At 34.4% G+C, this 14,715-nt stretch overlaps 2 protein-coding genes across 3 annotated transcripts; one reads left to right on the top strand and one right to left on the bottom strand.

Moving 5' to 3' along the window:
- The first annotated feature begins 623 nt into the window (after positions 1–623).
- Positions 624–3,149, top strand: LOC113862683 (cytochrome P450 94B3-like). The gene has a single exon (XM_027495806.1). The coding sequence runs from the start codon at positions 742–744 to the stop codon at positions 2,248–2,250; it is 1,509 nt and encodes a 502-aa protein (XP_027351607.1). The 5' UTR covers positions 624–741; the 3' UTR covers positions 2,251–3,149.
- Positions 3,150–5,390: 2,241 nt separating this feature from the next.
- Positions 5,391–14,493, bottom strand: LOC113861233 (ubiquitin carboxyl-terminal hydrolase 5). Of its 2 annotated transcripts, XM_027493921.1 has the most exons (13): positions 14,147–14,493; positions 12,866–13,120; positions 12,517–12,661; positions 12,332–12,391; positions 12,142–12,237; positions 11,638–12,045; positions 10,565–10,705; positions 10,301–10,471; positions 8,015–8,272; positions 7,770–7,918; positions 6,820–7,395; positions 6,028–6,301; positions 5,391–5,905 (listed from the first exon to the last, which is right to left on the bottom strand). In XM_027493921.1, exons 1-13 carry the CDS (start codon positions 14,281–14,283, stop codon positions 5,762–5,764), a joined length of 2,814 nt encoding a protein of 937 aa, XP_027349722.1. In that variant the 5' UTR covers positions 14,284–14,493; the 3' UTR covers positions 5,391–5,761. The 2 variants fall into 2 exon arrangements, with proteins under 2 accessions (XP_027349722.1, XP_027349721.1); XM_027493920.1 differs by having other exon boundaries at positions 5,542–5,905; positions 10,301–10,705; positions 14,147–14,418.
- Positions 14,494–14,715: the final 222 nt, after the last annotated feature.

The raw sequence follows: 14,715 nt of genomic DNA, 5'->3' as shown, positions 1-14,715 counted from the left end.
AATTTAGGCTAATGTTTACATCAATGCTGATACTCAAACCTTTACATCATGAATAGTTGACGTCAACCTTGATTACCTCTTCAACGACTCCTTTTAAATAAACACACTTAATATAACTACGGATTCCAACTTTGTTTGCTAGGATCCACACTCATTTTTTAGGGTAATTAATACAGATAGAGAGAATGGAGAAATAAAATATATAATTAATGACGTAAAGAGAGAAATAAAAAAAAGAATTAAATAGCAAATATATACGTTATATAATACTGGATCTTATTTGTGACCTTTAAGAACCAAAAAGAGGAAGGGATGAACTTTCGCATTTGTTATATTTTGTTTTCTAGTTCATATGATATTATATTATTTTGTGGGGGTTAATTTTATTCGTCTTGTATCATTTTTCTTTAATATTTTATATATTATTTTAATTTTTAACACTTGATGACATGTATCACATTTATTTATTTATTTATTTGCCTTATCTTATGTATATGATTTTCTTTCCAGCTCCTTGTTTTTCTGTGGCTGAGGGGGCGCGTAACTCTAGTTTGTATGTGTATCGATGAAGGATGAATTAAGAGTATGAATAATGCTAACAGAGTGTTGTGTTAGCAATACACTTGATTGATGTATGCTATAGATAGAGTGTTGTATTGACTATTCTCAAAGACTATATATAACAGTGAATGCACAAAGTTTGATGAGAATTATCACACCTTATCTATCTTCGTCTTCAAGATGGAACTCCAACTCTTCTCACCCCAAACCTTCATTCTTCTCTCCCTTCTCTTTCTCTATCTCTATCTCTATCTTCAATTATTCCACAATACACAACAAAACAAAAACAAAGGCTTCAAAAACTACCCTCTACTTGGAGTCTTACCGGAATTCCTCAAAAACCGCCACCGCTTCCTCCAATGGGCCACGCAAGTGCTCCGCGAATGCCCCACCAACACAGCCGTATTCTCTCGCCCGATAAATCTCCGAGGCATCATAACAGCAAACCCTCGCAACGTGGAACACATGCTCAAGACCAATTTCCACAACTACCCTAAGGGAGAACGCTTCATCTACCTCCTACAAGACTTCCTCGGCAACGGAATCTTCAACTCCGACGGCAACCTCTGGAGAGTTCAGCGAAAAACCGCCAGCTACGAATTCAACACCAACTCTCTCCGAGCCTTCATCATCCACAACGTCACCGTCGAAACCCAAACCAGACTTCTTCCGATTCTCTCCTCAGCCGCCCAATCAAACAGAGTCCTCGACTTGCAGGACCTGTTGGAACGCTTCGCGTTCGATAACGTGTGCAAGTTAGCGTTCAACGTCGACCCCGGCTGTCTCGGCGGCGACGCCACCGCCGGGGCGGAGTTCATGCTCGCGTTCGAGGACGCCGCCATGCTGAGTTCCGGAAGGTTCTTGAGTGCGTTTCCACTGTTATGGAAAATCAAAAGGCTTTTAAACGTCGGAAGTGAACGGAGGTTGAGAGAATCGATATCCACCGTTCATAAGTTCGCTGATGACATCATACGGTCCAGATTGGAATCCAGGGGCCCCACTTGCAACGAGGATTTACTCTCGCGTTTCATTGAAACAGGGGATAACTCGCCCGAGTTTCTCCGCGATATCGTCATAAGTTTCATTCTCGCAGGACGCGATACGACGTCGTCTGCGCTTAGCTGGTTCTTCTGGATTCTGTCTTCTAGACCGGATGTGAAGAAAAAAATCCGCCGTGAAATTGGAACGGTGAGGGCCGTGACGCGCGTTGGCGCGTTCGGGTATGAGGAGTTGAAGGAGATGCATTATTTACACGCGGCGATTTCGGAGACGATGAGGTTGTACCCGCCGGTGCCTGTTGACACGAAGGCGTGTCTGAAAGACGACGTTTTGCCGGATGGAACGAGGATTGGGAAGGGTTGGTTCATATCGTACCTCACCTATGCGATGGGGAGGATGGAGAGCGTGTGGGGTAAAGACTGTGAGGAATTTAAGCCCGAAAGGTGGCTGGAGAATGGCGCGTACCGACCCGAGAGTGCGTTTCGGTTTCCGGTGTTTCATGCTGGTCCCCGAATGTGTTTGGGCAAAGAAATGGCCTATATTCAGATGAAGTCCATCGCTGCTTCCGTTTTGGACAAGTTTGAGATTGAAACTTTGGATCAGGACACGTGTCCTGAGCCTCTCTTGTCTTTGACGTTGAGGATTAAAGGAGGGTTGCCGGTGAGAATAAGGGTGATCCACGGATGCTAGTGTTTAGTGTCCGTACTTAAGTGAGCTACCACCTTCATTTCCATTCTCTCCTTTCCATCCACCATTGCATGCTTCATGGGACTTTCATTACCGTTCTGCAAATACTTTTCATATAATATCACCTATTTTAAGGAAATAATTTTATAATTAAAAAATGTTTAAATGTAACACGTTAACAGGTTATGATTAAATAAATGTTCATGTATCATGTATTTTTCTTTCTCTAAAATATCACATGGTTGCAAATATATATAAGGTGGATGGATATAAAATGCTTTCGCGGAGTAAACTCACATTCAGTATATCTCACATCAGGTAGATTAGCTATTCATTGAAGATTACAAGTATTAGTCGTATTAGATTTTACGCACTGAACATGCACGTTGGTTTCTAAAGAGTGGTGTGACTAACATTAATTTGTGATTATATAGAAACAATCAATTTAATTGTTATATTCTTATGGACCGATATATCTGTCACTAGTAAATTTTGCATGGATAATGAAATGCAGTATACTCTTCTGATTTAGCAATAGATGGTGTTCCAATGCAATATTTCAAGACCGCGTACTGAGTGTATGCTTTTCATTTTAGAATTGAGGTGCATCCATTTCAAAACCCAGTTGAAAGTATTAGTATACGAATCTTATTATTTCACATTATTATTTTTTATATTCATTTTATATCTCTAAGGAAGGACTTTTTTGTTGTTCACTTTTGCTCCTATATGTATTGAATGATTTGAAATTTTACAAAAGTAAAATGGTGAGAAAATGGCATGAAATAGAATACTTTTCTATAGCATTTAATTTCTTATAAGTAATTTTATTTATTAAGGCCAAGGGATTATCTCTTCATTTTGTTTAAAGGGAATGAACTGATAGAGAGCAGCAGCGCATGGTTTCCTACTTTGAAGATGTATGACTCTTGCCAAACTTCTTTTTTTTTTTTTTAATCTTTTAAGATTTTGTTTTTGATAAATTCAGTGGTACCCTAAAAAATTTTTAAGATATCTTACAAGAAATTTTTTTAACTAATAATACATAACACATGTTTAAGTGATAATTTTATTTAATAATAAATTATATAATATATATATATATATATATATATATTTTTTATAACTTACCACATATTTCTTTATTATTTGATATAATTTTTTAGGTATAGACTTGTAAAAAAATTTAGGATATCGCTACACAAACCTTTATTTTTTCACAATGAGTTTAGATGAATAGAATTTTGAGGGCTCACCACACTTACAGAGGTATTTATAGATTATTTACCAACAAAATTCTCATAGATAATAGAATTTGAACTCACATTCTTACAGGATACAAATCTATCTTCAGGTTGGTAGTTAATCCAAATTATCGAAATATTTGCTTGGTACAAAAAAAATATTACTGATATCTTAAAGTACAAAAACAATAACTGGTTTGGAATTTGTTAGATCGTTTGTCACATCTTGTATTTAGTCTATTGAACAAGTAAGAAACCGATAAATATTTGTATATGATGGTTCATGTAAAAAGTCGTCATGATATAACAAGTGAGAAATCATGCTGAAGATTGACCTTAGTCCCACTAAAGATACAAAAGTAAAAACTACTTAAATAAAAATAAAAAAAATAAATTACTTTAACCTTATACAAGAAAAAAGTTCACTTCAAGTAACATGTTTAGTTAACAGGCAGAACAAATTTATACAGAAGAGAAGATAAGGTGTTGGAAGATTACATCATACGAAATGCCATAATCACATGCTTCTCTTGTATATATAACAATGAATACGTATACGCTGACTGCAACTCCGGTTGTTTATTTGTTTAGCTCAATTTTGGCTCGGTTAAGTGTTTGTGATTATTTTTTCTTGAATGCTTTTTGCACGCTTAAGTGATTTTAAGTGAGTGATGCAAGTATAGAGTAAGTTTTGTAAAAAAAGAGACGGCTAAAGATAATTTTTTTTAATTTAAGCATATATTTTTCACTTAAATGAGATGAGTATTTGCTTAAGTGATACACATATAATTTAAACAAAAAATGGATAGATATCATATCATTCTTTATTTTTACATTCGCTTAAACATATTTAAATTAACTTAAACATATGTATTTTAGCTAAGTAAAAATTAGATAAATATCATATTATCTTAGACTATTAAAATAACTTAGGCGAATGATAAATACTTTAAACGAATTTAAAGTTATTTAAGCACTTTTAATTTGTTTTAAGTGAAAAATAAAAAGAGATTAATATTTATTAATTTTTGTGAAAAGATTTACGCGAAACATAGAACATTTAAGAAAATAATGCAAAAATAACAAGTTAAACATACAAAATAAATACATCAAAATTTTACAATATAAATTAACAACATTTATAACATTTGCTAAAAGATCAAATATTTTATTTTATAATATAATTTCATATTTTACCCGCAAGATTATGATCTGCGGGTAACATCCCACAGCGTGTTTAAACCTCAGATAACTCCCAAATCTTGAAGGTATGAGGGACGCACAATCATCGCTGGACCTAAATGCACCTTCTAAACGCCAATCCTCATACCATCACTTTCATCTGCAATACAAGCAAGTAGAATGCTGGGTGGTTTAACCCTAGACACTTAACTTTTTATATAATATGAAACTAATCAATTTCATCATTAGTTTAAAATCTTTTATTAAGTAGATTAATTTTCTAAAATCTCATACACAAATAAATTAAGAATTATTTTATCATATTATTTTACTTTAACATATAATATAATATTAAAATATAAATAAATATTTATTATTGAATAACATATCTATAAATATTTATATATGTAAAATTTATTATACATAATCATAAAGATAATATTACAATATTTAATTAATAAACTGATAAATATCATTATAAAAAATTACTAAATGATTTAAATATCTAAGTTTGATATTTAATGTTAATAAATCTTGTTTTATAAATAAATAGATACATACATACAACAACAACCAAATTTTATCTCACTAAATAAAACCAATTACATAGATCATGCAATGTATTAAACTCAGTCAACCACTTAATTTTTAAAAATATGATTAATAAAAAAATAATAATAATAATAATTTCATCTAAGTTTCAAATAGATAGATAAAATCTGCATGGTAGTGCAAAGTTGCTTTTAAATAGTAAAGCATTATACCAACAGCTGCAAATGTTTTGAACAGGTTTAAACAAGTGAGTTGCTACTGATATCTTGAAACAAAGGATGTCAAATTCAACATCCCATCCCCCAAAAGAAACTCCAAAAACAGAGTAAATAGGGAAAGGAAACGAAGTACATAAATAATATTTTCATTCACTACACTCATATCAACAAGCTTGTGCTTTTCCATCCATCAAATAAAAATCCCTAAATTTAGACATACACTTGAAGTTGCTCACCTAGCCTTTTCTAGATCTTTTCTGGAATAACCAGATATGTTCTTGACATCTACTTTTATGTATAAAATGGCAACAAGAAACACTAAGCCCCGTTGCTAACAGTGGCAGCATCGGTCTTTACCCTCCGGTAAAATAGAACATAGGCAGCAGCAGTGTTAACCTCATCTTCACTTATGGGTGATATGTGGCTGTCATCAAAATTGTACCACCTGTTCTCATCTAAAAGCTGCACATTTGGAAAAATATGAATTAGGCTGCAACATTTCTAAAAGGAAGAACATTCTTGGTTCTGAGCCTTGGCCAAAAAATGAAAGCAACTTCAAAGGATGTTAAAATTTCTCATCTTACCTTAATATGTGCAGTGTAATGACCGCTACCCATGCTACCATAATGGTTTGTAAGAGCATACAGTTCGTACAGTTGACGCCGAGAGTTGTTTTTGTTGGCTATGTAATTTGTTAAATCAAAATCATGAATGGGAAAGTTAACAAAAGTCTCTAGTTTATGCTTCATTGACCTGCTGTATGAGAACCTCTTCAAATGAATGACCAAAACCTCAGGGAGCCTCCACAAATCAAGCTTTTTGCTGGCTTGTCGCCTCTCCTCGCACTTAGGACAGTACCTATTTCAGATTTAGGCACATATAATATTAGCAATTGACACTCAAGTGCTACCAATTCCCCTCTTTTCTATATGTAAATGGAGCAGGGTTTTAAGATCTATTTCGCAGCAGTTACCCATTTTTGCTTGTCATGAGATTTTTAAATACATCATCTAAGAAGAAAAACATGTAAATGATTGAAATGCAAGGTAAAAGGTATGTAAATCTTTTATTCTAAGGTTGAAATTGGTATAAAGACACCATTTTACAATGTTAATATCAAATAGCTTGAAAGATTTAACATAGATTGCAAATAAAGAATGCATGCAGACAACTACAGTTTCATTCTCTTGTTAGATTCTTTTATTGTACAAAGTAGTAAACATTTTAGGAAATACATAAAAACATAGTTTAAACGAGTCACTAACAGATCAAGCTCACAATTATTAATGCATATTCCATTGGAATGTTTGCTAATCAAGATAAAGAAAGAAATGAAGAGAAAAAAATAGGATGAGTGAACTGCAGGATGAACTAACCACATATCTTCAGGCACCAGAGGTTCTTCACGCAGAAAAGCTTCCAAGCAGGTGTATAAGGAGAGAGGTTCAGTACGAGCCTTCTTGGTTACAGGCCCATATTTTAAAACTTCGGGCAAAGTCTCAAGTGAATGAGTATCATACTTCTCCAACAGCTTCTGAGACCAATCAATATACACTAGAATTGTTGGTGATGATGGTGATAATTTAACTGCTTTCTCCTCTCCCATTGAAAGATCAATGCAAGCATTGCTTTCATCTACCAAGAGAAGAGGTAATGTTGGCATTGGTGGTGTCTTGGAATCAGTAGAATCCTTATTTACTGAATTTGACACCATGTTGGTAGCACTTGCATCACCAGATATAAAATTGCATTGATCAGATGTTTCTTTTGGGATGCTGGTTTCAGAAGCAAAAGTTTGTTCCACATTGCTACCTTTCCTTAGCAGAGGAAAGAGCATACGATTAACTATTACTTGTATATCACCTCTTGTGACTGTTTCATCGCATGAGATCAATGAAACTATAGGGGTTCCATATGGTTTCCATCCTGATATGGTCTGCGAGTCACTACTCCTAATAGAAAATTACAATATATCAGAGAGGAGTTTAGCAAACAACACACAAAATTATGCTCAATGTGATGTTTTAAGGCCCAGAGGACATTTTATACCAAAACCAAGTGACTCAGCCATTTAAATTTTAATGGGTCCAGACCAAACAAAGATCAAATCGAACCCACACTTGAAAATATTGCACTATAGATCAACCATGACAGACTTTTCCCTGGATCCCCATTACAGTAAAAGAAAAGAATGTTATAACAAGGGAGAAGTGTAAACATCATTATGTGTAGTAATAAGACAAAGCAAATTCAATTCCTTGGCAAATATAAGTTATATAACTACTGGAAGACGGAAGTACATCATATAAATGTGAAAAATACATACTGCTCTCTCCGGCGATGTATCAACTGGAGATATTTTGTGTTCTTGTCTAGCTTTGGAACCTTGTAAACAGCAAGACGGTCATCATCTTTGATTGTAGACAACAATAGAAGAGGATCTTCAAAAAATCTATGGATCAAATGGTTTCTTATCTGTGAATAGCACAACAATGTAATGCACCCAATTAGAATAAACTATATGACGTGACTCCAACATATATTTAAATTTTGTTCTAGTATGGTATACACCTCCACAAGCAATAGCCTCTCATTATGTTTCAACGAGCAAGCGTTGCTAAGTGCCTGGATAAGATCCCTGCATCGTCCCTGCTTAGGCACAGTTACTGTACAAGAAGATGGAAGGGCAGTTCCATCACAAGTAAAAACTGTCACGGTCATTGTCCTGCTGGTGGTGGACTGGAGTGGCAGGGAAAGGTACATAAAAGGATCAAATGTGACCGAGACTTTATTGCAAACTGGACAAACCAAAGTTGACTTGTATTGCCCCTATGAAATGAAAAATTATCAAAAACATATATGAGCTGGTGAACTTGTTTAGAACAAATAAAATGTGAATAGATATGTAGACACTTAAGATACACCTACAACTACTAACGGATAATCAAGATACCAAAGTTTAAATTATGCACAACAGTAGGATCATTGAACATTTTCTTAATTGAAGTTTCTGCATGTATGAGAGTACTGGCTAAGCCATAAGTCAAATATGTCATAAAAATTATACTAGTAAGAAATTATCATTCATCTCTTATCATATAATCTCCCCTCCCTTTGGCTAAACTACAGTTCTTATGGTGAAGAAGCTCATTATGCTCCCAAGAAGAATGATCATGATCATAATAATAATGTAATATCACAGAATTTATTTATGTTTTGCATGTAAATTCATCCCTCTGAGATTGTAGTTTCTGTGTAAGACTGGATAAGCCATAAGTCAAATATAGAGTATAAAAATAAAAATTACATTATTAAGAAAATACCATTTGTCTCTTATCATATAGTTGTCCCACCCTCAGGATAAACTACAATTCTTTTCTTGAAGAAACTCACTATGCTCCTAAGAATAAGAATGATTGATGTCATAATAATTATGTAACCCGGCACATTTTTCCCATTACATCGAAATGTAGAGTTTAGACTAAAAAGTAGAGGAAATTGTATTGAGTCTATTGACTAAAATGAAGGATTACACAACAAATATTCCAGTGACCTCTAATCAGCCCAGAGCCTATGGTTACTTCAGACACAGAGAGTGCTCTATACATTATCTGCCAAGCAGAAACTGCTTCAAAACAAACTAATACAATATTGCCCACCCACTATCCCCATTCTCTCCATACATTTCCCTCTGCATGCTAAACACACAATCTCCAATTGTAACTAGCACATTTCATCTATTTGGGCCAAGGCACTTTTTACTGAGATCCAACATTTATCAAAATTCATCATAATCCCACATTTTTTCCCAGCAAACACATCCCTCAGATTCATTTTTATCATTTCAAACAAAATAATCCATAAATCCAAAACCCTTTAACCAGCCAAATTTAGGATCATCAAGTTCCCCACTGCTCTCACAACATATGCAGGTTTCCTGATCTTTTACAATCCTCCACCTTATAACAGAACTTGAAATATTAAGAAATTAGGATGAAGTCTTCAAGGAAAAATCATTTTAGCTATTGAAGTAATGCAATTTCTTTCTAATTTTGTATGTGCTAGAGGTTTACTGGTTCAGCAGAATCAGCACTCAAGGAAATACTAAGACTTTGTAATTTGGAGAAGATATGGCTTTTGCTATATGTGATTTCTAATAGCAAGTGCAAGATGGTTATAACTTTGCATTAAGTAAAACACAAGAAAAAACTACAGAGCTTCTTCTTGTTCAATAGCAAAATTTTGAAATGCAAAAGGAAGTATGCTCTTAAGGGTAAGATTATATTTCATTAAAAGCTACTTGACTGAGAATCACGAAAGAAGGCTTCCAAGATATGTAGACACTTAAGCACAGAATAGTCAGAATATTCAGGATTATCTCAATGGATAGTATCTGACTGATGAAATCATATCTAGAAGAAACAAGCAAAGATACAGTTACAAAAGGGTTAATGGAACATAGGATTAAGTGGGATATGCAGGATTTGGAATATCCATAAGCAGCCCCACATCCAATTTTTGTGATCAAGACTCAGTTGAAGCATACAATGCAATATATGAGAGCAATAGTGTAATGCAGTCTTCAGACACAAGAAATTTACCAACTGAATGAAAATATAAGCAACAAATTATGATTGTAATGCCATACACACACATATTGAATTATCTTGAGAACAAGAAACAAAATAATTCAGTTAAAAATCATATTTAGACAAATTAAATCATTTATACTAATATTTATTCATGTGACATTCTTCTATGCAGCGTTCCATGGAAGTTAAAGTTGTTTCTGACAACCTGATATTAAACTATTAACTATGACACATTACAAAAACTAACTAATTATTCATGACTCACCTGGCATACATCAACAATTATGGAATCATTACGAGCAATATGATTTGCCCAATACTCATCAGCCACTTCTTCATCAGGTCGGCCATCAGCATCTCGAGACCTTATATATGGTTTGTGCTTTACACGGTTCAAGTCTTCATGGAGACCATCCAGCAGAAATGCTAAAAGCTCCTGTAAAAAAATAATGGAACAAATGTGGTAAGTGGTAACAGACTGCACCATGGAAATTGAAGAGATGGTAAAATTTCCAGTCAACAGGCAAACCTGAGAATCATGTTGATTGTGCCCACTGAACTGAGGTGCAAAGCGAGAAAGCTTTGATTTAAATGGCCGAGGAGCAATGGGTGTTCGCCCAGGTGCCCATAGTTTTCGAAGCAATTCACCAAATGCTAGGGCTAACTCACCCTACATAGTGGAAACTTCCATTTACAACAATACTTTGTAATGATAACAATTATCATATGGTTGACTAAAAATCATGGCCCAACCAAATCAAGTCACTGAAGGAAGGTATAATATTGCACAAAGGCATTCGAGCAATATGAAGACAATTTGATCTTCTTAAGACCCAAGATAATAACTCTTACAAATGGTATAAATCTTAATGGAGACAATTTTTTTCATACAAATGTTACCAAGCCTATGACTACAACTCATATATTCTTTATTTTAAAATGGAACATAAGCCAAGATAATAACTACAATGAATAAAAAGACATTATTTTCTTGTCACTTCCATGATGGGAACGAGGTATTAAAAAGGAATGTCCGAACCCATAGATTAAATTATTAAAACATAGGCTTAATTGCATTTATGGACCCATTTAAGGGGGGCAAATATATCCTTTCCCTCGTGATTTCAATTTGAACAAATAGAGGATAATACTATTCAGATTTAAACCAATCAAAAAGATCAGAAGCGAACTTAAGCCTTGTTAAATATAAGACCTGCCTTCACCCTAAAGCTTAAGCCTTTGAAATAGTTTATTCATGACAGAGTATTAAAGCATTTATGACCAAGTGCTCTAGAGTTGGATCCATATCAACCCCATTCTGCTACATAAATAAGTTGAAATTAAGTATAACTCTATAAGGTAAATGAGCCTATGCATTATTGACACTTGGAACCCAAAGGACTCTTGCCTAAAGGGGCATATTAAGTATCAAACCATTAATTTCACCCTAAACCCTAATATTACACATCATATATTTAATGAATTCTACTAATAAACATTTATCCCTAAACCAAGTTCTTGCTCTACTTCATTATCCCCAACAAAAAATATGGAGAGAAAAGGAAACAAGTTCATGCTTACAGGTTTTTAGATGATACTTACAACCATGCCCAATGGATTTTGCCAATTTATCTCTCTATGATAGTCTTCCCTGAAGTACCTAGCAAATTCTGGTGTATGAACAAGGCACTGAATTGCGCTATTCATGAAACAAGTATTGCCAAGATTCAGCAACCCAGTGAGACCACCAAATGAACCTCTTGTGGTGACACCACTGCTTCCATATGGGTTTTCCACATCTCTGACCGGAGAATTTAGGTTCTGAGATGAAGAAGGCTCCATGTTGTAGCCTCTAGATGCACCCTTGCTACTGCTAGCAGACAAGCCACCAGCAATTGATAAGCTAGATTTGGAAGGCTCCACAAGAACAGAACTTGCTTCCTTCTGTGCAGACCCATTTTCTTGAGCAGAACTTGTGTTATTTGTATTGCTGATGACCTCAACAAGAATCTGTATTTATCATTAATCACAAGAAAAACAAGAGCATTAAAAATGTAATGTGTAAGCAATAGAAAAATTCCTACACAAAATTAAATGAAGACTCACATCTTGGTCCATTTGTAAATTAGCATCATCAAGGGTCTTGTCCATGTCATTCATCAAGGCGTGCTTCCGACGGGCATAATAATCCCAAATACACACCTACAATAGAGACAGCTATTTTACTACATGATGAATAAAAAAGAAAAAAAAATTAAAAAATTAGAATTTCAAGAGGGAATTATGAAGGTTTTACTTGGTCTGGCTGGAGATCAAATATTTCGCAAGCTTTTTTGTGAAGCTGTCCAATGGTTTCCTGCCCAAAACATCTCAACTCTAAGGTAAATATAGCATGTATAAACTGAATTATACTTGCAAAAAAATGACAAAAGATATCAAGGATATATTTATCATGACTCATTACTTTCTCTCACATTATACCTTCTTGCTTATTCTTATAGCAGAACGATCATTTTTTGGCAACACAAGTAATTGAAGCCGTAAAGGATACACCTCTACTGTCAATTCAGTTTGGGACAGACCTGAACTAATAACTTTCCTTGCCAACGTAGGTCCACCACCATACCTAGTAGAGAAGGAAAAAAAGAGGTCAGGCAGCTCAATAAAGCCCAGTTAAGGGTTTAGTAATCTATAAGCTTGTATTAATTTGTAGACTTCTTCAAAAACAAAGAAAGTTAGGAAATATTTATGTAAATCATAAATATAATGTGGCAATTTTCACATTTTAGATGAACCATAGATGGTCTGTGTAACAAGTAAACAATCTCACCATCTAAATAATTGATTCCAAACTTCTTGGGGAAGTAATACATAATCACGGCCTTCTAAAAGAGTATCATGAATCTCAATACCCGTGCCAGAGTCCTCCGACACAGCATCATCTATCAAATCAGAATTATCAATGCCAGCTGGCTTCTTTAAAGCACTTGAATTAGCCAAATCACAATGTTCTGATAAGGAAGATCCGTCATATGAAGTGTTTGTCTGGTCTTGGTTCACATATTCAATCCAATGTTGCCACCACCTGCATGAAAATTATCAGAAACAATTTCCTTCTAATCCTGTGCAATTAAATGTGTATGAAGGTTTGCAAGCTAGACCAGGGCATTTATTCTATAGCCTCAAAACAAAGATTAAAAAGTAGGAAGTATGTCTGCACTGTATATCAAGATTAAGCCAGGTTATTGTTACTGAAAAAATTTATTGCTTAGGACTTCTCACCAACACGAAGGGAATACTTTTACACACGGTTCTTTTCCTATTACGTGTGTAATGACCCATTCTACTTTAGAAATGGAGGTTCAAATTTAATTGCTTTTAAAAATTGGGAGGAGAGGCATAACATTGAAGCAGTTTCATATGATTTGGTCCATAGGTCATAAGCGTTTAACGCCAATATTTTTTGTGGAATTGTGAAGTACTTATCCTTTGTGGAGTAAAAGACAAAACAACAGAACAGGGGGCCCTTGAGCACCCTTGGGAAACAAATGCAAAAAACTTAAACAACCAACTGAACTGGATGAAGACATAAACTTTGAAGTTTGAACTAAATCACCCAGACAAAATGCAAGTAAAGGCGACAATGCTCCCAGGGATCTTAAATAAGCCTGCATAATCAGCAGCAAACAACTCCTTTGGACCCTATACATTCTAATTTCATAGTGCATATGCATAACATTCAAGCTCAACAACCCCCAAACAAAAGAACATGCCCCACACCGATTCTGCCATAACAACGAAGCCAACTTGCCCCAAAAAAAAAAAAAAAAACAAAAAAGGATTGAGGGTTATGCGCAGTCATAATCAAAACATCATCAGTATCTATCAGATTAAACCAGTATAAGATTCCATCTAAAATTCATCAACCGTCTCCAAACAAAATAAAAAATAAATATCAAATGAGTTAAATTAAAACCAAAATAGGGGTAAAAAGAAGGATCTGGGCATAAAACTTTGGGAAAATGGAACAAAAGAAGAGAAAAGGTGTGAACTTTGGGTGTGATTAGGAATACCCAGATGGAAAAGTGAGGAATTTGAAGGAAGGAAAAACCTCTGGGTGATCAAGAAGAAGGTGTCGCCTTCTTTGCTGTTAGCTTGGGAAGCAAGAGCAATGTCTCTGATCATGATCCTCTCTTCGTCTGGACTGAGCTCAGAGGAGTTGCTGCTACACAACGACACCTCTGCCATCTTCCTCTCTCTTAATTCAATTTCCCCTCTCTTTTTCTGTTTCAAAAATTAGAGTTTCAGAGCAAAAAGACAAAAACAACGACAACTGCGACTCTCTCTCTTTCTCTTGGAGTAGCTCGCTCCTAGCACCGTCTTTATTCATGATTCATCGCTGCGTTGGTTTAAATTTAGGATTTAAGAAAATATCCATATCAGTCCTCAGTCTTCACCATTTATTTTAAGTTTTAACCATTTATATTAAGAATACTAGCATAAAAGGATGATATTATTAAGAGTTTTTTTTTATTGAGTTTAAGTATTAATAATTTTTTATTAAATGATATTTTTATCATACAAATATTATATGAAATTCTTATATGAAATTTTATGTTAATATTTTTTTATTATTAAAATTATGACTTAAATATCTATTACCCTTTGAATATAATTTTT

Source organism: Abrus precatorius, unplaced genomic scaffold (genome assembly GCF_003935025.1).
Source record: "Abrus precatorius isolate BTA unplaced genomic scaffold, Abrus_2018 Scaffold3, whole genome shotgun sequence".
Taxonomy (NCBI): Eukaryota; Viridiplantae; Streptophyta; class Magnoliopsida; order Fabales; family Fabaceae; genus Abrus; species Abrus precatorius.
Note: the sequence above shows the minus strand (reverse complement) of the source record. Positions and strands in the feature narration are given on the sequence as shown.